Source organism: Falco rusticolus, chromosome 10 (genome assembly GCF_015220075.1).
Source record: "Falco rusticolus isolate bFalRus1 chromosome 10, bFalRus1.pri, whole genome shotgun sequence".
In the NCBI taxonomy this organism is placed as follows: Eukaryota; Metazoa; Chordata; class Aves; order Falconiformes; family Falconidae; genus Falco; species Falco rusticolus.
The window spans coordinates 8600147-8625830 of NC_051196.1; the positions used below are offsets into that span (position 1 = coordinate 8600147).

The 25684-nt window shown below is 35.9% G+C and overlaps 1 protein-coding gene across 5 annotated transcripts in view; it reads right to left on the bottom strand.

Annotated features, from left to right (window-relative positions):
• Window positions 1-1796: 1796 nt before the first annotated feature.
• The window catches only part of SBF2 (SET binding factor 2), a 255148-nt gene continuing 231260 nt past the window's right edge, over window positions 1797-25684 (bottom strand). For 3 of the 5 annotated variants that reach the window (XM_037402207.1, XM_037402209.1, XM_037402208.1), the window contains 10 exons: window positions 23836-23937; window positions 22461-22646; window positions 16565-16691; window positions 15132-15259; window positions 13963-14196; window positions 9286-9390; window positions 7676-7869; window positions 7158-7245; window positions 4689-4820; window positions 3836-4391 (listed from right to left, as the gene is read on the bottom strand). In XM_037402207.1, coding sequence (XP_037258104.1) covers window positions 4293-4391; window positions 4689-4820; window positions 7158-7245; window positions 7676-7869; window positions 9286-9390; window positions 13963-14196; window positions 15132-15259; window positions 16565-16691; window positions 22461-22646; window positions 23836-23937 — 1395 coding nt within the window. In that variant the 3' untranslated portion in view covers window positions 3836-4292. Of the gene's footprint in view, window positions 4392-4688; window positions 4821-7157; window positions 7246-7675; window positions 7870-9285; window positions 9391-13962; window positions 14197-15131; window positions 15260-16564; window positions 16692-22460; window positions 22647-23835; window positions 23938-25684 lie in introns of all 5 variants that reach the window. The other 2 variants (XM_037402206.1, XM_037402210.1) reach the window with 2 other exon arrangements.

The window sequence follows — 25684 nt, forward strand, 5'->3', positions numbered from 1 at the left end:
AGAGTCTGCCTTTAAAACACAGTTTTTATTTTACCTTTTGTTCTAAAACTGGGTTTTCAGAACTTTCCAGAAGTAACACATGGAGGCCACATATGAAGTCAAATATCTTAGTTTAAGAAAGACTCCCTGTCTTCTCAGGCACGACTCAGGTGAGCATTATGACAAGCTCAACTCATTAAAAGCTTTGTTTATTTCATAGTTTCATCTTGCTAAACTGGAAATGACATCAGTGTTCAGTCCCTTCAGTTCCTGACAGGCAGTCTTGTGATGAAGAAGAAACTTCCAGAACTGTCAGTGGTAAGAAGAGAAGTTAGTATCTGGGTTTTAATTATTGGAGTGTGATTGTGGGTAAAGATGGTAACCATAGTTGATTACACTTAACTGATTTGCTCTTATAATCTTACAGACTAGTGAATTAAAAATAAAGAACTGAAGGTCCCTTTGGGTGAAAAGTCTTATCAGCTTAGACTGGAAAGATCTACAGCAGAGAAATAAAAAAAGGCAAAATTAGTCTTTGGAGATTTTGTATTACGCAGTAAGAAACACAAACCCAATTCTTATCAGCAGTACTTGTATTATTAATCCATTCCTTTGAGAGGCTAGCCGGACTAGTAAGTAAAGAGAGGAAACAATAGCAAACTTGCAGCATCCTTACTTGACAGTCAATTAAGAAAAAAATGTATGTGAAAAAATGCCACAGATGGAAATTTCCTAAATGAGAATGTGGATACTAATACTGCCCTTGGCTTGCACAATAGCCAAAATTTGGGAAGAAACTGATCGAATACAGACAAAACCTCGGAAAGTAGGTGCGACAGTGATACTCAGTGTGAACTTTAGCATAACCGGGGAACTGGCAGATTCATTTCAGTTTTCTGAGTCCCCAAAGCAACCACAGGATAATCATGAACAGACAAAATATTTGGATGATCACAAATATGAAAAATGAGAAATGTGGTGCAGCCACTTAGACATACTCCAAGAATATTACAGGATGAAAAGGCAAAATGACAGTATTTGGAGAAGTTCGCCACATTTTTGTTATGTCTGCAATTCACAAAATACCAGATACAAATAATGTGTGTGGGATGTGACACAAAATTTTGAACATTTGTTCCTGGGTCTGTTAGCTGTTTATGTGTTATTACATAACCAGTGACCCACAACAAGTGGGCACACCAAGTACTTTATTATTTAGCATACTAATTCTAAAGTTCCATCAATAGTAAGGACTTCTACAGAACACTTGCATGTTAGATAGGAATGAGAGATTACTCACATACCAGTAGCAACTCCTCAAAACTTAAACTCAGTTCATCCCGTCAACTATTACGTGGGCATTTTGTTACTAGCACAGAGCCTGACAAGCAGTCTTTTTCCCTTCTATAAAGCCTTTGATAATATTCTTTTCTACAGTAAGAATGTTACGAATCACAGGATGGTAACAGCAACTTGACACATTAGAAGGAGCATGCGTTTACCACATTCCCAACTCTTGGATGGGTTCTTTTTTCTGGAAAATTTTCATAGAATATGAAGATGGTTCCCTTTGTACACAGAATTTTTCCCAAGCAAATTCTCTGTTCCCAATTCTCTTTCTGCTGTCACAAGGCAAACACACTAACAAACCTTGTAGCTTATGTTATGATTTTCCGTATTTTCCCTGAGTCCCTGTTTGAACCTTCATTTTGTAAGGAAGAGACCACTCATAGACACCGCAAACTTTGTCTTTAGACCAAGAGCCTATTCCTACCATTCTGTTGTATATTCCTTATATAAACACCACAAATATCATATATCCCATTTCAGCTTTTATTTGGGTATTTTTAAGTTACGTTGCTCAAGTCCATTTTCCATCAATACAGACACTAAAAATTGAGATCAACATTTAAGGCAACATTAGCATCCATGCCAAGCTCAATATGCAAACCTTATCATCTAAGCACCACAGCATCCAAGAATTGTCACAAGTCCCCTACCTCCGTCACACGTTCCCTTTCCATTTTAACTCTGCTATCCCACACTACACTCAGTAATTCAATTTAGATGCACATTCTCAAGTAAGACCTTGTCATTTTTTATATTTTATTTCTTATGAACTAGATAATTTTTGCATAAGGTGATATAAATGAATGAGATATGTTCCAGGGTGAAAGTCTGCAGTTGATTTATGTTGCGATACCATATAGGATTTTTTTAAAAAAAATATATTTAACATCATTATTCGATGACTTAGTATGAACATTGTATGTATTTAGCCTTTTAGAAAAGGCTATATATACATTGAGACTTGTTAGAATGATAATTTTGCTTTAAATTCTGATTTCTTTAGTCTTTAGTGTTACTGTTGACAAGTGTTTGAGTTAAGGATGCTCAAGTGCAACTTTTAGGTAAGAATATTTACAAGTATACAAAAGACCACATAGTTTTTTAATACACCCACTATTCTTAATACAGAGTAAATAAGGATTTGTCTTGTGCCCGTGGAAATATTCTGACATGTGGGTCTTGTTTTTTTCACTTTTACAGTAAAAGGAAAGGTTTTACTTTTCCTTAAGAAGTGTATTTATTACAAGATGGTTAGCATACATATATCACATAACATACAAGAGTTAAAATTAACTAGTTACAAAATAAGCAGTGGTATGTATATTTTCATTTAACCTAAGAACAGGATCAGTATTTTACAAAGTACATATAAAAGTACTTAATATACAAAGAAAAATACAAATGTGCAAACACCATTGTCACAGGTGGAAATTTGTCAATTGAAAAATGCTAGAAAAATCCTTCATATTTTTCTTTTGAAATTGCAAATGCATTAAAACCAGCTGCATTTCCTATTGTGTGTGGTGAGAAATTTATGTTTCTTTTTGACAAAATACATTAGTTATAAAAACCCCACAAACAATTTAATAACTGAAAAATCTTGTAAGTATAGTCAGTTTGGTTAGGCTGACATTAAATTACAAGCAAAACGTCTGGAAAAATGAGAAAATAGTGAATCATATATACAAACCCTTTGTAATATTAGTGTGCTATTTAACATATTAACATTTCAAAATAAAAACAATGGCTTTATTACCTACAGATTCTACTCAATGTCATCACTATTTGTAGACTGTAAAATTTCTACTGATTTGGGGCTATTAAAAATGTTTCACCAGGATTTTAAGCTGAACAAACACAATTTTATCAAATGTAAAAATCTATAAACAGTCTTCCAATTCATGTGCAAAAAATGTTTAAAAAGTATCAAATCACAACACATCAAACCTGATTATATACATGGTTGATATCTGTAAATGCTGTTAACCAGCTATTTTTGTTCTGCTATAAATAACTTACCTCAGTCCTGCCATGTCTGCATTTTAAAGATTTCAGTGCAAGTGCTTGCTTCATTGTTTAGTGCATTATCATGTTTGTTATTTTTTACTTTACAGTGAGCAGAACAGCATATAAATTAACATATACAACTCACACATAAGAGATCTTTCTTCTACTGAATTCCTAGGTGGTTGTTGAACGTTTCTCCTGGATAGCATCAGCCAGTTTTCTTTCATTTATCCCATTGTAATTGCAAACAGAATCTAAAGTAAGAGTGCGAGGATCTTCAGAAAATCCCTAGAATTTGAAATTCCGTAACAACACTGCAGAAGCACTCAGTAGAGCACAAGATTAGAGAATGACCTGCACACTGAGAAGACACTTGAAAGTCTGGCATCAGGCAATTTCACTTTTTGGTCTTTAAAAATATCAACTGGCCATAAACACTGGCAACCTGATATATATGTATGTCACTGGACTCACAAGCTTCATTTATTTATTTATTTTTAGGAATTGCAGACATGTTCCCACTTACTCATGACTACCTTGGAAATAAGAACATTCTGCTTAAATATTTAAATAAAGTGAAAATACACTTCCTGTTGGAGGGAAAATTTCTACGGTTTCCTTTGGACAGATGTCCTAACAGAACAGCTCTGAAATGAGAAAACCAGGATTAGATGGTAGTGCAAATTCAGCTCAGTTTATAGCTAGGAATTGTACTGAAAAAAGTGGAAATTCAGAATAAATGGAATATTATTTTTCAAAGTCCTCCCTGCAGGAAAAAAAAACCAACACAGTTACAGTGGTTATAATTATTAAACAGAAAAGGAACTTCAGCGTATTATGAACTGCTACGGCTGAAACACAAGGAAGGCTGGTTGTCTGTCAGTAACATTTCAGAACTTAGCTTCTTACAGGATGAGGTGCTTTAAACGTGTCTTTATTATAGAACTTTTTCCTTTCTAAGCATCTGAAATGCAACTCTGGATCCTGTCCATCCATTGTTGAGCACTCTGTGCATCTTGGGCACAAAAATTATATACACGTTTATTTGTCTTCAACTGCAAAGGAAAAATAAGAACATAAAGACAGACAAGTCAACACATAAAACAGAGAAGGAAACTTGCAAACTTTACTTTAAACTCTCAATACTCAATGTACTAATTGGGTCTGAATGTAATATATTTTGAACTTCTGCTGTTGTGAGAGCCAGAGGCTAAGTGGGTGAAAACTTTTTGTCTTGAGTTGGCATGACAGCTCCTTGCTTACTCACACCTTCCAGCAGGACTGAAAGTAGTGGGCTAAACACCAAGAAAAGCAAGTTTCACATAAACATCATGTAAAGACGATATACTTACATCAAAAAATGCTTTTTCACTCGCATGTTTTGGGGCTCCAATTGTCGGAGAAGCAGGAATCACAGTTTCTACTTCTGCGAGATCTATGTGTCCCTTACAGCTTGTATCTTCACCAGAATCATAGTATCGCAGCTAGACCACAAGAGAAAAAAAAACACATCCAAATTTGCTATTTAGACGGACCTTTCACTTCTTCCCTCTTCCTGGATACAACCTGGGGGCATGGAGTGGTAAGAGTGGGAGGCGCAAATATTCTTAGGACCTGAGGACATCAGACATGGGAACTTTCTAAGCCACAAGTGACAGAAACCATAGGTTTGGTATATACAGAATGGTGGGACTGCTGGTAACCCTTAACTGGCCATTCCTCTATTTGACATCTCTGGGTAAGAGCGAAGTCTCCACCATCCTCTCCTCCTGTGCAGACACAGAACTGGGGAAGGAACATTTTGTCACCAGAGTTTCAGAGCAGAGAAGCTTCAAATAGTCATGCATTACTTCTGGGCAAAGGATGTGTGATGGATGAAAGCAGAACCTAGTCTTTAGCATTCAGCATTCCTCATCCATTTTTCTAACAGAAACCACTTCTTCACTGTTCATTGCACTGAAACTAACACAAAAGCTTTACTTCACCAAGGAGTTAACAGAACACTTATTCTCTATATTTCAAGAATTTAAAATGATCACCAAAAGTTTTAAGAATAATTTCATATAATTATAAACTGCATAGAAAATTCACATTTTCCTACACTGTACTTAGTGGCTGAACTAAGCTTGCTTTTTTTCCCCCTCCTTGCAAAGATACTTTGATATAAACGTTAGCCACTCTGTAAACTGAGTTTCAATACGCAAACAAGTTCCCGAAGAGAAAATCCGATACTTACTTTAAAAAAAGTAAATAATTATTTCCCATAAACCAATGCAAAACAGTAAAGCAAACCTTCACAGCAAAGGTCAAACAACAGAATTCCAACTGAGATTGACCTGTATTACTCCTACATCTATGATACTCAGGAGAATATCTGGTTATACAGAAAATATAAAAGTATCTTTTTCTTCTGCAAAATGAACTTTTTCTCCTGTGTATCAGGAAGAATAATTACGAACAGTGCATTTGTTGGTATTTTACCACACTAATCCAGAAATCCTCAATTAGCATTTTAAAGGATGACTGTCTTTATATGTATTATGTATTTTAAATGTATTGATTACAATAAATTAATATTTTTAAACAAAAGTGTACATTAGTCTCAGAGGTTACCACCCACACTGTGTGGAATATTTGGCTTAATGAAGATTACTGCTTGACGACCCAACATCATTTAAAGTACAAGACCACAAATTTCCACTGCAGAATTCCGGCATACATTGTAAAGTGGGTAAAACATTTACACTAGCAGATTTCCTCTGGTTTTAGTGATCCTTGATTTGTGATAATGATTTGTCAGAATAGTTATGAATAATTTTCCTATTAAATTTACATCACTATGACTAATTTAACGTACTCCTATATATGGCACCTGAAATTACTGTTCCATCAGGAACCTGGCATTTCAGGACTTTTAGAAATACATCTGAGATTAAATTTTAACTCATTTTAAGTCATTTGCAAAATTCAAACTGATTTCAGAGTGATCTGTGATTCTGTTCTCCATACTTGAAAAGACTTTCATACAGAGACTCGAGGTCAGCTTTCTCAAATATAGGTGACAGAAAACCACTACTAATATGTCAAGTGAAGTAAATGGATTTTTCTGCTGAAGCAGTTCAGATTATGATTTTCCAGAGTATATAATGCCCTTTCATTTGAAAAGAAAAAATGCTCATGGCCAAGTGCTTGAGGAACAAAGAGGCTCTAAAATACACACTGAGCATACAATAACTACTAGAGTTTTAACATGAATGCCTGAATTAAACTTGCTATCAGTTACCATATTAGCTCTCAGCATCCCAATTGCACTCTAGGAAATACCTTCTAAGTTTTTTACTCTCTAGTTCAGAAAGAGTTTTTAGTTTTTTTGGAAATTAAAAAGGTTATATTAAAGGGCAAATTATGCTCACCACTTAATTGCTTAACGATGTTCTAGAGCTAGCAGTGCTTCAAAAAATTGCTCATATTCCACAATGCCCAGAAAATGTTCTCAGGCACTACCTGGCTTTTTTTTCCTGAGGTATGAAGCAGGCAAAAAAATGTTTGGGCCCAAAGAATAATGCATGACTTCCAGCCCAAGAGGTCTTTTAGGATTACAAGCTAGATGTTATCACTATTTAAAAAAAACCCAAAATACTAAAAAAACCTGTGTCCATTCAGACATCTGTATCAGCTACAAGATACAATGATGTAACAGAGACATCACATCTGCAAATAATCATTACTAGTATTATTTGTACAACCAATCTATACAAATTCATTAAATAACCCCCCAGCAAACTAGTCCTAAAAAAATCCACTATGTGAAAAGGTTTTACCTGGTGCTTTGTCACATCCAGCACAAACCAGCGAGGTTTCCAACCTTTTAGTAAAGCTCCTCTTTTGTATAGCGTACCTTCAAAAGATCTGAAAGGTACAGAAAATACAAATGGCACGTGATTCCATGATATGAATACTGGTGATACATGAGAGCCCCAAAATGACTACATACATATACGACAATTCTTCTACTGCAGTAAACCAAATCAGTTTTAAAACAATAGCTTAGTTACTGGTAACTGTGATACACTGATAAACACCATTGCAGTACTTTGGATGCATTAAATGTGCAGCTACAATTTGCTTGTGCATATCAAGGGGAAAATTGAAAGATACTGATGAGAGATAGAGGCCCACCCCCACTGAGACAACTAAATGTAATCAAAACTGCAAAGAAGGAATAAAGTCGTCCCAAAGCATTCTGGGCATATGAAAAATCTCATGCTCTTTCCCTAAGGCAGAGACTTATACCAATGTAATACAAGGTTCACAAATCCTCTATGATTATTCAGTTTACCTATTTTCATCGTTCTTTGATGTGAAATGATTGTATAGTGTAGTTGTTCTTCTGTCTACTCCATTAGAGGGAGAGATGCTTGCACTCTGTTCCTCACCCAGCCCACTATCAGGTATTTCCAACAAAGACCTCTTTTGATAGGAATGCAGATTGGCTGCCATCATCCCAGAGGAGCCAGAGGGATGTCTTCGGAGCTAAATAAGATGAAAATCAAATAAAAAAGGTAATGCAATATGTCTTACAGCATAAGACTGTCTCAACATTATATTGGTAATATGTGGTACAACATGTAAATTGTGAATGACTATGAGGCCCAAAAAAATCTTCATAATACAAGTCAGCAGTGCTGCCTCAGAAAAAGCAGTCAGAGGGATGGCAACTCAATGCAGTTCTTAAGCAGGAGGGTTCACACGGTGTGAGAAATCCGTACTTCAGAAAGGCCTTGCATATTCCAGTGACATCATCTTGAACAATGCCTCCCTTGCTTTCTCAGGAGCATCTAGAATTAGTCAGACACCTGGATACAGTAAGCTTCCCTAATTTCACAGGGAAGGAAAGGAAGGGAGGAAAGGAAAAACGAGTGCTGTTTCCAAGAGCTATTTATAGGCCCAAATCACTTTAGTAGAATCTCAACAATCTGGAACAAGAGGGAACCTGAATTTGGTCTTAGTCTAAATGACAGCGTCCTACAGACGAGTTCTTTGGAGTTGACCCTTAAGTTATTGCACTTACCTGAGAATCCTTAAATAACAGCTAGGACAGGCGACTGATAACAGGTATATTTAGACTTGCATTGTCTTTTCTGCTTCCAATTCAATAAGAAAAATCCTCTTCTTTGTTAGGATAAAACTTTTTAAATCTCAAATTTGTCTAGGGTGAATGACTCTGACAGACATAAAGCATATTGCTTTCCTGAGAGCAAGGGACTAATAAGAAAGTAGTGCTGTGGAATAACCACTGCATGGAGGCTGGCAAGTGTGAACAAGCGCATGAAGCTGAAGAGTTCGGGTACAGTCTGGAGCTGGTAACTCACTCTGCCAGGTTTAGAGGGAAAGCTCACAAAAAGCAGTATCTAAACGTTCTTCCTAATGTATGCAGACAGCAGAGAGGCAGCCTTTGACTTAGAAAATATCTATGTTGTCAGCTATTCTTTTTACCACAGTCAAGAACTGGAAACAGAAGCGTGAACACTTCCTACCTTTACCACAATTTACAATTCCAAAATTCCATTTAGACATGGAAATACCTTTACTCATCTCTGAAAGTCTGTGACGTCCTTCTGGTTACTTTCAGGGACTGAGGTTTTTTTGTACTTCAAGAATCTTTTAAATATATCAAGTCATATATTTGTGTATTAGTAAAATGCTCACGCTCGTTTTCTCCGTATGCCTTAATCTACTCTGGAAAAGCAACTAGATAAAAAGCACAAATCTAAATATATTTTCCTACATGCAGAAATACAGAGCCAGTATCATGGGTTAGAACAACATACTCAATTTTTCAAAAGCAGTATTTTACTCCAAGAAATACAGTGATCTTGTCAGAGCCCCAGGTAGCCTATACAGCAGGAATGGAATTATATCTATTGGATGAACTCTTTTATTACTTACATTGTCTTGTCTGGTGTCATCCTTTAGATTCATTTTGACCCTTTCCCACATAAGCTGCCACCTTTCTGGGCTCTGATTTAATTTACTTTCCAACCTTTCGATTTCCTGTAACAAATAACGGGTTTTCTTAAGGATAAACATTTCCAACTGATAACTTTCAGGCAATCATTTTTAGATAACCATTTCCTAGTCCACATTTTTTACACAGGGAACTTTTAGGCCGTGTTGCCCAGTAAAAAAAACAACCTATGTCAAACCAGCTATAAACTGATACCAACCAGGCTCAGGAGTTCAAGTCAACCAAGTACAGCATCGGCCACATTGCTCATGCATGTCACAGGTTGGAGGAGCCATTAGGCTTTCAGTTCTCTGCCGGTTCTCCCAAACGCACAAAATTCAACACCAATTGCCATAACAGAAACACAATGATAAGGCTAGGCTATATTTTATGATAATATTTACAAAGAACAAACTCTGTGCTGTGACACCAACATTGTACGCTGCCAATATTAACATTTACCCTGGTTTATAAAATGTGATACAAAGCTGTAATAAAAGAAGGAAATGAAACAGAAAGATTTATTCAGTTTGGATGCCAAACTGTAACAACATGTTCTTGTTGTGGAACTTGGGAATATGACCTAAGTTGATAACCTCCAGTTAGGGTTATTTCCTGGTAATAAGACAGTGCATGCAAAGTTGAATAAAAAGAGGCCATTTCATTAATATTTACTTGTGAACACTCATCGATACATGCCGTTACTTTGATGTGCAGTCCATATTCCTTGCCATGCTTACTTTCAACAACTATATTGTTAGGAAAACCTGCATCTTAATGAAATCAAATTAAAAAATTTGCAAATCCAATTATGAATTGATGATGGAACTAAAAATTGCCATAGGACAGAGAATTCCCATACTATATAAAAGCCAACTAAACCCCAAGACATTTATTTTCTAAGTAGAGATAGTAAGTCTCTGACTTTATTTACTTCTACTATACCAAATGATTAAAGTAAATTTCATGAATATTCTTCAACTCCTGTTGGTCTTTTAGAACGACAAGTTCTTCAGGAAACTGTTATTGATTGAAAGACTTTCAGAAAGTTAATGTATTTTTAGGGTAAGAAAACATTTTGATCGGGAGACTAACGCCTGAACTAAATTTTGAACTCTGAAGTGAAAATAAAAAAGCCAGTATTTGATGGTGTATCAGGAACAAGTATTTTTAGGAACTCTTCCTTGCTGAAGGTAAATTAGAAAACTCAGAAATAAAACTAAATATAGGAAACCTGGCTTAATAGCAAGAATCAAACCATACGTTTTAAATACTGAAGGTAGTTGAAAGCCACATATACATTACATATTATGGGGCACTCTTCCTGCCAAGAAATAAAATTGGGACAGTTTTGTTTGGGGTATCTTCATAGGTGGATACAAAACCAAGGAATGGTAAACACAAGCCAGACTAAAGGCTTCTCCACATCACTTGTTCCTCTTTCAAAGTGCTGAGTGTAAAACGCTTCCTGATGGGATACATACGACTGAATCAGTTTACCACCGACCTTTTATGTAAAAGGCTTTCCAAATTGCTGAAAAGCAAGCTCTTTAGTGCTAAAAGTTAGTCAGGTTTTAATCTGATCACTCTTTCTGCCCTAGTCTTGCCTTCTGACTATGAGTCTTTCCCTGCAGAATCTGGAAGTAACTGGAACTTGTTACTTAGCAACTGGGTCACATTCCTGATTTTTTGGCTCCACAATGAGTAGTGCTTCCAGAACTCAAAATGAAAAACTTTCAACAATTTCCTATACATAACTTGAAAAGTTAGGGATAAATTCTCCTTTAATAAACTCCATGTAAAAAACTTACATGGCAGTAAATCACTAAGACTTACTCTTGCCCCTTCAGTTTTAATTTTTACTAAAAATGTCAAATTTCCTTCCGTGTGTGGAATAGCCTATGAATAACTGCATTTCCTTAAAAGAAAAAAATCCTTACATCTGTCCTGATTCATCTCCCCTGTTGCCTAGGCTTGTGGGAGCAGAAGTCAATACATAACAAAAGAAAGGTTGTAACAAGTACAATTGTATGGACATCCATTTCCTGATATTAGTAATTACAAGCAATTAGCATTACTGTGCCTTTCAAAAGGCTTATCTGCTAAGTAATCTGCTTTGAATGGTACAGACAGGAGTTAACTCTGCAGACACTCCAGAACTGTGGAGACCCATCACCTCTTTTGCGTGCACACTCAACAGACACTGGACAAAGTGAACTGTCCTGACTGTGACAGAGCACCCTGGTTTTGGAAGTCCTTCCTTGTCAGCATTTCCTCTTCCAGCTCTTGGGCTAGAAGGCTTCTGAGACTTTGACTTCAAACGGAAAGGTGCTGAATACATCCAGTGATCAAACTGCTGCTTCTGTCAAGTGTTCACGCTTGTGCGTGCAGTAAGTTGTATGTGACTAGGTGTTCGGTATTTGCAATAAGCTTTTTGGCCTAGGGTCCATTTTGACAGATCAGCCTTTTTAGCACGTAACTGGACGTTAGAAAATGGCTCACAATCAGAAGCGCTATTTTTATTGTTTTGCTGGTCATTCATTTACCCCTTATACAGCTTTAGTTCTTCACAGTGCGTAGTTATGGCAGAGTTAATTTGGGTGACTGGCATCCTGAGGTGGCACCTTTCACTTTGCCAGTCTCTCCCTGAGCAATCGTCATCTAATGTTCAGTCATTACTGCTTATTTGCAAGAATAGGACCATCCTGAAGCGCACTATCTAGTTTTCATTTGAAAAATATCTTTTGAACAAACAAATTTGGGCTTGTCATTATAAACTAAGGGAGAATCAATCTTCCCTAGTAATTTACCATTGCTAAATATGGTCTCAGTTCAAAGATTTTTTGGATACCAACACATTCTCAATGGATTTATGATTAAAGAGAGGTCTTTCTCCTAAATCAGCAATAACCCTAAATTAACAACTTGTTCTAACAGAAAGTTCACTTTGCTTTATAAACTTAGAAGAATATTTTTGTAACCTTTATACAACCTCTTCAAAGTTTTTCAAAAGCTCCTCTCCAATGCTATCTTTTATTACTATAATCTAATTCACAAATAACATTTAAACTCCAAAAAACCTGACCCTTTAGAATGTAATATGGCTAATTTCCCTGTTACATAGCAGTTTCTCACAGTTGTGGATTTGGATAGTTTGGCATGTACTCCAGGAAGAAATGCAGAAGAACATTGTTGCTATACTCCTGATGTACTTCTGGCCTCTAGTTACCTGATAGGAAAGCTCTCTTTTTTCACTAAAAAAATCCTGATATGAGCCCTGCTGAGAGACTGCTCTTTCTTTGCATTTGTGAAGTTGAGAAGTTCTGGCTATTTTATTTTGAGTCCAGGGGAGTTTTAGAAGTGATTTTTTTTTAAAAAAAAATAAAATTAGGCATTGCTCCTGTGTTTGATCAGTTATGATTGGAAGGAATGGACCAAAAGAAATTTGAGGAATGTGCCAGAATAAAGCTAACCCTCCAGCAAAAGCAAGTCTATCCTCAAGGATTCAAACCCATTCAGAAATTTCCTGCCTTAAGATTTTGCTAAAAATCACCTTTGAATCAGGGAAGTTCGGGGACTCACAGCATACCCCACTTTTCCAAGCACTGCAATATTAGGCTCCACAATCCCAGCTTTAACATAAGGTAAAGTCTGCAAATAGTTTTCAAAATAAAAACCTGTACATAGTGACGTGTATCTGAATGTGCATGTGGCTTGAATCAATACCTCCAGGAAGTGAAGAATGCCCTTGTCATTTTCCTGTGCTATCAATTAAGATGATAATCTAAATACTAGGACTGATAATTAATTATAATAAACCAATAAACGTTTAAGAAAATACAGATGTTAAATCATTCTAAATAACTACAAGAGTTATCATGGTAATGGGATCCTTTTTCATCTTCTAATGAAGAAAGGACAAAATCCAAGAAGCCTACATGAGCCCAAACACGAAAAAGCCAAAATCAAGCATCTATTTCAAGTACTAATATATTCTGAAGAATCTGAATGTACCAGTTGGGTCCTAGTAAACATGAATAAACTAAGAGCAATCATGGAAAGATTTTTGAGAAATTTGGGCCAAGATGTTCAGTTTATGCTTGTGTATCTGCCTCCCACACGTTAAAATCAACAAGTGTCAGATTCTGTTTTCTGATCTGTCCAGAAATCTGGGAATTTCTCATTTTATTACACACTTACTTTAAACTGAGTACAAAAAGGACAAGCAAGCTAGATTCCACATTTGCCCAAATTAAAATAACAGTTCCTGCATTTCTTATAAAAGACAACCTAAAAATTCATTAGGCTACCTACCTTATTATTTACAAAAGACAGTGAAAACATGAATCTGTGACTGGCTTTCTCATAGTTATTAACTAAGATTAAAGTGTACTCCCAGAAAACTGTTCATTCAGAACAACATAAGCTTTGCAGGAAATCTGTTTGATTCCCAGACCAACCATCACTTCTCAAGATCAGCTAGTCAGTTTTACTAAACACCTGTTTTGACATCTATCATGGATTCTTTTAATAATAGTATAAGGCAATAACTTAAATAAAAGTAAATATGAATTTCACGAGCATAAGAGAACAATGTTCTGTGTAACACATGTACTTACATTTAAAAGGCTGCTGATGGCATCAGGTTGTATTTTTTTAACATCATCATAACATGGCCATACTATTTTCCTCTTAGTCTGAGATTGCAAACCATCCGTATGGTCAGCTTCCTCCGAAACACTGCACTTTGCAGGTACCATGGTCCAATCGTAGGAAGGACCTGTTGCCAAAATCTCCTCTACATAATAATCCCATTTTTTGAGGCTGGACATGCTTATATTTGGTTTCAGTGCCTATTTGAAACAAAGTTTCATTATAATGTCAAAAAGGAAGTCTCCGAGTTTCAGACTCACAACAGAATACAATACTTGTATTTTCTAGATATAGTACAATGTGGTGAAACAACCTGAGGAAAAAGGAAAACCAAGGAACACCAACAAAAATATCAGTGGCACCATGGCCCCTGAGACAGCGGAGACTGTCCCATCATTAGCTTTCTGGTCACCAGCCGTGGACAAATGGGCAAACAAATGACTTCTCAGGGTGAAGCTCACTGCCAAAGCAGGAGGAGAGCAGCACAGGAATGGACATCAGTGGGGCAGTGGGTACCAGGAGCATCTCAGAACAGCCTTGTGTCCAGAGCTACAGAAAGAAGCACCCTTTCCTTGCAGTACTTGAGGTATCTTGACTGCTGCTTACCTGGCTATTGCAGGATTCTATAATGGTATTTTGTGAATTTTATATAATTATTCAAGACACAGTCCTACCTAGTGGACTTACATTATGATCTGAGACAGTGATATAGATAATGCGATTTAATAATCAGGCTGCTAGGAATGTATCACATTATGACTCTCAATGCATTTCCCTGTAACTGTGGTTTACAGCATGTAAATTATTTTTTAAAACATTCTGTGCAAACTTTAACATCATTTTTATAATCATTCATATAATGAAATGAAATTAAATCAAAGATCCTCATTTACTTCAGTGGGATGCGTAAATACAGAATTTGGCCCTTTAAATGACATTTCCACAACTAAGATGATTGAGAATATAAGCCTATGAGACACTGCTCCAGATAATCAAGGTGGTCAGTTTTGTCCACCAAATGCTTAATTCAGTTAAGAACAATTAAAATATCAAAATGTACTCAAGGAATCACTCAGAATAATAAGCCACCTGTTTGTTGCTTGTTTTTTTTTTTTTTTTTTTTTTAAAGTCATACCTCTGTTTCAGCAGGGGCATAGAGATAATTGAAGAAAATAGGGCTCCTTTTGTGCATCTTTTCAATACATTCCCAAATACAAATTCCTTTTTTGGCATGTTTATCTCCTTTATCTTCAAACAATGTCCCTAGGGAAAATGATAGCAGCAAAAAGACATCTTTATGATAATACATAACAAATACCAAAGCGTAGCCAAAAGGAATTTCACAGACTAAACGCATAGTAAAATCCACTATCAAATGCCACTGCAACAAGAGGTTGTATTTGATGAAAAACTGCTGTGTTTTGCAACTGCAACTATTCATTAGTGTTATATTTATAAACCTGTTCCAAAATTCACTGAAATACTGGAGTGCATTTATGAATTCCCCTTTCTGCCTGCAGCTCTGCAGACTCAGCAGCCCACCAAGCCCTGCTGATTCTGCCCCCACTACCCGAATTTACCAGCCTTTCCAGTCTGCTGGACCAGCTGCACCTGACCAGGCTAGTGTAAGCTAGCCACAGATTTGTGCTAACTGAAATGAACTTGGAAGGGTGTACATTTATCCAAAGACTACTGGAAACAGGATTTTATACTGCATTAAATGGTATTTGAAAGCAAAGTACTGCTAAATAAACAGCCACCCCACGCTTGCCTCCCCCCCAAAAAAAACCACTGTAGAACCATGTAACAATCCAGGTTGGAAGGAATCACAGGAGGTCACTGACTTCAACTCTTTGCTTTTGTTCAACTGAAGGTACATAATGGAAATTAACTTTTTTGTTAAAATAAAATGGTTGTTCAAGTTCAGTCTGCTCCACAGCCACTATGGTTTTTAAGACAAGCATTGAAATTGGCCGTATGCCATGAGAACCACCCCACCAAGCAGTGAAACTCGGAGCACATAAGCATCTTGCTTAGTGAACAAGTTCCAAGCACAGCCTCAACTATGGTTGTGTAGTCTTATTAAGAGTGCTCTGAGGGTAGATAAGGAACCAGTAAGGCTGCACGTGACAGGTGGAATAAAAAGGAAATATAAAAAGACAAACACTGAAGAGAATGCAAGAGAAAGAAGTGAGAGATAATAGGTGGAAAGACTTTCCTTTCCTGAAACCCCGTGCACTCTGCAAAGGATTCCCAAGGACTGTTTCTGTTAAAGTAAGGTATTGAGTAGGGTCAACTGAACCATGTGGATAAATTGTTAAAAAAATCCTTGAGGCATGGCACTAAGGTCTTCCACTTTCTCTTAGGCCCATCAGTGGCATGGCTCAGGAATCATTCATTCAGAAAATTCTACATGTTCTTCACCTCCATTTTGCTTTATATTCCTTAAATTGAATTAATTTCATGATCATGGCGCAATTACTGAACCATCTCAAACTAGGCAAATATTTACGAGAAAAATACTGAGAGCTACAAAACCAATATGCAATAAACAAACACCACATATACCGTGTTCTAGTCTTTCGTAGTCTGAATCCAGAAGAAATGTTTTAAATCGATTTGATATGTGATGAAAAGCCAGAAACTTCAGATAATATTGATTGAACTCAAACTCTGTTGGGTATTGGTGATGAATCTAAAAAAAATAAAATAAAAAAATTAGTAGCAGGGGAAAAAAAGAGGATATTGAGGTATAATGCGAAAATACAAACAGATATGTAAGAAATAATGTGAAATATGACAGCACAACAATTCCGCTGTGAATGCTGACAAATACATCCATAGGGAACTGTCTTGTCTGCACACAGAAACTCTGCAACATTTTGCCTAAAATATTTTAAAGCTAATTAAATTAATGTATTGTCTGTGCTGCAAAAGTGTTTCAGAGCAGATAGGGTGTACTATATAATAAACAGTATCACATTCTGTACAAATGTCAGGCTTCTTCAGAGTAATCAAACAGGATATAAATCCTTTATGATAACTCTTGAGACACCATGTATATAACTTCACAGGCAAAGATACTAGTCCCGGATGTAGCTGGAAATCAAACTTTAATTGGTAAGGTTATGCAGCGGAGTTCTTGCTACTGCTCAGAATCCAACATAGCAGACGGACAGAGGTAATGCTGCAAATGATATTCCGTCGACCATTACTGAAACAGCTAATTACTGAAGTACTTGCTAGTCTACACATATTTCTTCTTTTTCAAAATATGCACCAAATATCACAGTGCAAAAAAAACCAACTCACCCACAACCCCCACCCATACGGAGGAGGTATATTGACATTATTTCTTTTAAAACAGTAAAAATTATGTAACATCTTAAATTGTTATCCTCAGTTAGGCTTGGGACCTATCTAATTCAGTGAGTGTCTCCTAGAGGAGTCAGGAGCAGATATTTAAAGAAGACAATACAAGATTATCAGAGTACAGCATTGTGGGGGAGTTGGCTCTTCACAGCTGCTTCCTGCTGAACGTTAACAGAAAGAGCTTGGTGTAAGATTTTATGCATAAAGTTTAATATGCATGGCAATTTTTTTAGCATTAATTATTGATGATATTGATACTTGATATCCATATAAAATTCACAATTCTAAAAATCTTGAGAGATTGCTCACAGAAATTTCATGTGTTAATTTCGAATTTAAAACTTCAAATAAGCTTATTAATTGTGATCTTTATTTTCAGAATTAAGCATGGTAATTAACAGAAAATTCCTTTACAATAAAAATAGTATAGTTTGCAATCAAAAAAGAAATTGCTGATTGAATTTCGCATTTGAAATACAGCCCATTGAGCTCTGTCTAGCTTCACATCACACTTGTAAAATACCTTCAGTTCTGCAAAATTCCTATGTGTTGTCTTTTGGATTCTTACCGCTCATTTTCCCATTCCATCTTTTCTCTCTAATCTCTACTTATCAGTTACTCAATAGAAAAACTTTTTTTTCTTAATTGCTTATGGAAACTAGTATGAGACTGTTTGAAGCTCCTCATGTTTAGATTTTCACTTGCCAGCTGAAAAAACCCCAACCAACTAAAAGAAAAATATTATGCATTTAGCAAGGCAAGTTATCTACTGACCACACGACAGTGACAGGAAAATCCCTTCAAAGGATCTATAAACACACACACAGCATTTCAGTCAGAATTTATTGTTATCCTATCTCAATATTAGCTTCTGGCTAGACATTCAAAATGCTAAGATACTTTAAGAGATCTCAGTTCAATATAGCCACACTTATTTTAGCCCCATTTCTCCCCGGATACAAACGACTATTCCTCCCTGTTTTGTAAGAATAAAGCTAAGCAAAATTTTTCTATAAGAACTTAAAGACTTCAAGTAACTTTTTAGCACTCTTCATAAAAAAGAATATTTTTTTCTGGCATATATTAGATGAAAATACAATGCAAATACACTAATTCTGTTCAGAAGTGGCTTCTGAGCTGAAATCCAAAGAGGTCTGCATATATGTGTGCATTTAGACACATATACACACATATACAAGTACTTTAGTATACATTTTCTCCTTGTGTTTGGAGTTTTTTTTTAATATACTGTAAGAAGCTACATTCTGCTATTTGACATGACTTATACAGGGTCCTAATTTCTACTTATGGTCCAATAATTTTTTAATCTGTTTAAGTGATCCCATTTCTGAGATTTCTGGAACTACAAGTAACTAGAAATTATAATAATATCATTTACTTTTTTAAGTGAAAACAACTATCATATAAAAGATTTCTTGATAAAGGTGAGTAATGTAGTTCCTGTTACTGTCTGTGTTTTAATAGCTGTGGCTGATTCCAGGCCGCTTGGAGATGGGAAAGGTGCCACAGCTAGGTGAAGCAACTACTGTTACTCGTGATTTGTTTAGCTGCAGCGCAGTCTGCAAAATTTAAAACACAGATGAGCTATCAGGGAAAAAAGCTCCTGATAAAATACAGCTCCAACATCAGAAGCGATAAATTAGAAAGTTAACATAGGAGAAAATAACTGTATTAATTTAAGCAATTAAAAATAAACATAGAAAGAGATTTTTATTACCGTAGGCAATGTAACCACTTAGGTTGACAAATATAGCTGGTTTCTCTCTGATAAATTGTTGGTGCCATTTCACTTAATTGATTTTTAAGGGATAATCAAATTTATCCCTCATCATTTTTTATCAAATTTTACATGTAAATTAGCAGCAGTGTTTCATAGTTTACAATTTCAATACATACCACCTAAAAAGACAAGTCTACAGGGACAGGGAACCTGTGAAAATTACAACTCCATCATCTTTTAAAATGCTTAATCTTCATAATATATGAACATTTAAAACCTGAGAAAACCAATAGGTGTTTCTAATATTATGATTAGAGAAACTCAGTATTTTAGAATTCTTTTTCAAATTAACTTAAATATCTCATAAATGTAATTAATAATCTTGCACTTCTATCATCTTCTTCCCTTAGTTTTCCAATACATTTTGGTTTAGTAATCCCATTATCTATCAACATTTACTTAGTTTAAGTAAGCAATACAGTACTCCAAAATGTCCTGTGCTAGTAAGCACTAAGAGGCTACTCCTGCCAATACTGGAATAACTGAATACATCTACCGTGGGAGTAGCACACTCACCTCCTCTTACTGCTGTAACAGAGCTCCTTATTGAGCTTAAAAGAAGTCAGTTCCAGAAAATAATTCAATTTTATTTATATTTAATAATTACCAAATAGATACAGAAGAAAAATAAGAAAACCTCCCTGTACTGACATCACTTGCGTAAACTCAGTCGTCTTAGAAGCAGAGAGAGTATCTGCCAGATGCTGCTATTGTGAAAGAATGATTTTGCATTAATAATTCAGCTGACACCTGGAGATATTGGCATAAACAATGACTTCTTACAAGATGATGCAGTTCTAATTCAGGAACCACTGCTTCATTTGTTTTCTCTCTATATTTAGTTTAACTCATGACATTTAATGCACGTACTGGCTCTACTGTGACTTTCTTACTGCACCCAGTATGTTGAGACTACAATGGTTAAAAATATTTTGAATGGACCAAATATTTATTTTCCAGTGAATGGGCAATTTAAAAAAAAATGATCATAATATATTGTACTTTAGGGTCAAGTTGCAATCCCATTGGATTCTGTAGCTGTCTAACAGGATGCACAGAAAACAAGGAAACAACAGAAACGTTCAAGTACAAATGTTAAGCAAATTTATTTTTCATAGTAAATTCCCATGGAACTTCAACCATTAATTTGACTTCCAAAGTATTTTCACTTGAGTTTACAACCATACTGTTAGAATTTGGTAAATCAATACTATGCCATCACGAGTAAGATTTTATAAGTCTTCTTCTAGAAAACTTACTCGGCCGCATTCTGAATAGGATTGTAAATCATGTAGCTTAGAGATTTTTTTCCCCCATACCAGACAAGTCCATATTATCTATATTACACTGTCTATGCAGTAAAGCTGTGTCTGCATGCCCTTCCTTAGCTGAAGGTAACACTGGCTGAAGAGACTATAACCCCTGGACAACCCTATCTTTCGTCATGAGAAGTTACTGCCTCCTTCAGATGGACCTGCTGAACTGCTTCTAAATCCACACCTATCACAATAAGATGGTCTTTTCTACCAATTTTTTCTACCATTTTGATTGGAAAAGGCAAGCAGGTTCACATGAACCACTTCGCTAACAGACTGGAAGGGTATTATCTCCACCAGAGAAGAGATGACTAGCTCCAGATGGCCTGCAGCGGGTGATCCTTCTGCTGACATAGCGGCAGCCAGGGCATGTGGACACAGCTAAAGACCAAAACCCACAAAATACAGATATTTCTGTAAAATGCACCTGTTGATAACTCATATACTTTATATCGCCTCTTAAAGATAGAGAAGAGTCAGATACTTAGTGACATGCATCAAAGCTGCCATCTGTGATGAATTACAAAAATGTACAGTACTTATACTAGCAACGTTTTAGGCACCTTACGGCTTGAGGCAACATCATACCTGACAGTTGTTAACAGCAGGGATTTATCCCACTTTACGTTTCATCCTAACTTTTAAAGCCGGGATGATTGTAATGCATTATTCCACATTCTTAAAACTACACATTGTGTTAAACAACTTAAAAAAACCCCAAGAATTTTGTCATGAATAAAACACAGTACATTCTATTTTATGTCAGTAAACCAAAATCTCTGAATTTTATTTTTATCTTTGTCCAGGATACCCCATTTGTTTCTGAAGTTTATGCGCTCTCTGGACTCAAAAAAAAAATACTGTACAGGTATGCGTAGATGAATTTCCTTGCTTTTCTTTAGGGCAACTTTTAAGATTTATTACAGGAAAAACTGGAGCAAAGTGTTTCCACAGTCATAAACAAGACATAGGCTATGTCTACATTAGCAGGTAACTCGGAGCAAAAGCAGCAGCCCAACAGACTGAAGCAGCTGGTGCTGAGGTTCCTGCAACTATATTACACATTTGTTGTTTTACTTTGGATTACATTTAGTCCAGTTGAGTGGACGACCCCATTGTACATTGGTGACCCACACGGTTTTAAGCAAAGTGATAAATCATTGGTTCCAATCCTTTTAAGAGCTAGTGAGCATTTAGTACACACCTGAAGCAGAACTTCTGGGTTAAACTCTTCCGACAAAAACGCAGTACACACGCACCAAACCAACATCCACAAACGATAAGGGGAGATGAAGGGGAGAGGGAAAGACAGACATATGTACAGGAGGAATTATGCAAGCTCCCATCTTGTGTTTGCATACACAGAGATTCTGCAAAACATTTATATTTACTGGTTTGAGATGAAGAAAAGGACAGACTTTAGAATTAACCTGAAATCAGTGTAATATTCTTAACCTAACTTCTTTCCACACAACGTAACTGTTGGTGTTCACCATACTGTGAACATGCAGTATATAAAAAAATCAGAACATCTCAGGACCATCTGGTTTATAGCTGTTTCCAGAACGGGTGGAGCATAGGCCTCTTCAAAGCTCAACATCAAGCCCAAGGAAGTAAACCCCCTCTAGTCACTGTACTAACAATCAGTCAATTTCTTCTTCTGAATAAAGGTACCCCAGACTGCCAAAAACCTGTCTCAAGCTTAAAAACCTTCTATGTGAAATCCCTGAATAAATGACCTTAAAAGATCCGTACTGCCAACCATGCCTCTACGTTTTGCGTGCATGGGTCACTTAGCTCTAGGCAACCATTCCAGCTCTTCTCGAGGTGAAATCCATTCCATTTGATAAAACCTAGAGAAGGAGGTTACTAGTCCTCTCTCAAACCATTACCTATAACATCTGAAATAGTGGCATCTATGCACTTATTTATGAATTATTTTTGTAAACTAAAATCTATAAATAGATCGACTTACCTGATGCACACAGTCTAAGAACTGCAAGAAAACAGGAGCAAATCCACTACCCTGACAACTGAGACTCAGATTACTACGTTGACTGAATTTATGACCAAAAGACAGCCATTCTTTTTCCACCAGCATTCGGAAGCCTTCAAGTGTCCTATAGAAGGGATCACTGAGTATTTGCACCAGAGATACCACCTAGATCACAAGACAGGATATATTGTGTTAAGAGTAACAGAAGTTAGGAGAACCCTTTAGTCAATGAATATAAATATTCCATGATCTGTTTATAATTCAAGGAAACAAAAGCCTTCATGTAAACTCAATTACAAGTATTTTACCACATACATTAAGTATTCTTAGAAAACAAACCAAATAATATCGCATGTGCAAAAGCTTCAATTAAATTGAGGCTTTACATATCTGTAAAACTCAAACCTGAGCAACTATAACTTCTGAGTCATTATATTGCTTACCACATTTAAATTACATCTGAAATGAACCCACTTATATTAATAAAATAAGGATACTAAACATTTATAAAATACTATTAGCTGCCTCAGCAAAGAAAGTGTTAAAGAAGTGATCTTGAGGGTGACTTTACAGTTTCTGCAGTGCTGCCATGCTACGGTGCTCATCTATAGAGAGCACCTCAGGAGACTGTAAAATGCAGCAGAGATTCTTACACTTCCAGCTACGTACGTCCCCTTCACTCTTCAAAAGAAATGAACGTTCTTTTGTGGGTTTATTTACCTGGTACCGGGATGCTGGCTGCACATGAAGTTTTTATTTACTAGAATTATTGGTATCTGTGTTTACCTTCTGAGTTACGAAGCAACTACATGGACACAATGCACCCATTAAATGAGGCAGAGGTTCTTCCTTCTAATTTATAGTCTGTTTCAGAAACTTATCTGTTGTGGTGATCTGTCCTTGCAGCAGGTGTTACAGTCACTTTGGCACAAATTTAGTTTTCTCCCTGTGTGTGGTCTCCTAACTTCATTTATGGGAAGTGAATGGCAAGAGAAAGAATTCCTTTCCTTTTCTCCTGTGTTTAAAGTGTACTAAGTTTAAAAAGATAAATGAACAGTGTGGCAGCTTTCAGCTTTCATTGTTACATACGGTCAGGTACAGGAATGCAGATTTTGTATCTAAACCTTAGACCTGTAAGTCCATCAGGACCTTTGGAACAAATTAATTTTAAGGAAATTCTTCATGGTGAAAACTGCAAATGCATGCAAGCATTCATGCATTCTAGTTTCTTCTCTTCTGCCACAACACAAATCTAGTCATGTTATACCAATTTAACAGTCACTTGTGTAAAAAAAGAATTGCCTGGTATATTGCCTCAATATTTATCTATTTCAAGGTGGTAACAGCAGCTTACTTGCGCAGTAATATCCCAGCCATCTTCCAAACAAACCATAACAGAAGAACCATTTTCCAGGAGCTCAGAGATGATCACACCCAACTGCATTATTCTGTGAAGCTATAAAGTATTACAAGTAAGTAACATACTCCTGTATAAGATAATTTTCTAGATATTATCAATAAATAGAATATTTTAGTATTAAATATTAAAATATGTATTCTGAAATCTACATATAGCACAGAGAAAGGTACCGATGCAACAGATGAGAAAGCTGTAACATGTAACAGTCTCAGGATTTTCATCTGAACTACAACAAAAATAAAGGAAAAATTTGAAGATAGGAACTTAAGCTATTAAAACCAATGAGTACTGTAATAAAATAGCTGTCATAAAAAGAAGAATGGGAACAACACAGTTGACAGATTTATTGTAGAGACATTCCATCCTGGGCTTAACACTAAAATAACTTCCTGTGAAATGTTAAGGTTCCATAAAGTCACTAAGTATTTTCATGGGAGAACCCATGTAAGATATTTACAAGACAATATTTCTAATGCTCAATCCCATGGAAATTGGAAAATTAATGAACTGAATAACAATAACGCAAAACCTAAACCACAAACCTAAAAAAAAACCACAGAAAAATCCTATTTCTATAAACTGGAAATTAGATAGATTAAACAGTGTTTCTTATACTTGAGTGGAGTGGCTAAAACATATGGAAAGAGAACATATTTATTATTTGCATTCTAATATTCATCATGCAGTTATACTAAAATCCCTTGAGCAGGTGGGTTAGTTAATTTCTCTGGGAAGGGTTATTGACTCGAATGAGATTTATTTAAACATGATAGGTATAAGAAGCTTAAAAAATTTAGGTGAATTTGAGCAATTTTATCTACCTATGAGACTTCACGTTAATATTACTAAAAAGAAAATCTGTCTGATATTTCTACTATTTTTGTCACACTATGACAGCATTCTTGGTAAACAACAGACAATACATAAGCAATGCAGTTTTTTACAGTAGAATGAAACTGCTCTTTGCAGAGCACTGAGTACAAGCCAACCAGCAGCAGCAGTAGGAAAGAAGAAAGCACTATAGGAAAACAAATCACAGCAAAAGACATCTAAGAATATTTATGCAAGGAAAAAAGTAAGTTCAGAAAGTAGAGAGGGCACAGGGAAGTGACTCAGGGAGAACAAAATTCAACTGGAAAAAATAAAGAGGAAAAAAGATCAACCAAACAACAGTTAAACCCTACAGAATTCATCCTTGTTTAGGGCAGTCTCATTTTTTCCTCTTAAAAACAACCCCAATCCTATGAATATTACCATGGAAATGGTGATGGGAAACACTGAACTTCTCTGAACATTCACATAACCATTACTTAGAAACTAATTTTCCTGCAATTTTTAATAGGAAAAGATTGGAAAGAGCACCACTTTTAAAACCATGCAGTTTGTTTATTTTTCTATACTTTCTTTGGCAGTAGAATAGAAAGAAGGCTGTTTTCTGCTTTGCTTATTAAAGAAACTGATATGCAATCCGGTTATACAGATGCAAGATGAAAAATGCAAAATACTGGGTTTATCGTTTGTATTCAGAAGATAGCACAGCACTCCAAATTTCTTCTTAGGTATTCACATCCTTATAAAGAAATATTTAGTCAATACAGTGTTAAAATCTATACTGTGTAACTTCTATTACCCAGGAGAGGAAAGCTTAATACAATAAAAACACATTTCCAGCATGACAGATCTATGTTCTTTCACAGGAATAGCAAGAAAATGTGTCAGATCAGTCATAAATTAACTTTATCACATATGTCACACGTGAGATGATTTAAACCACCGAAATGTG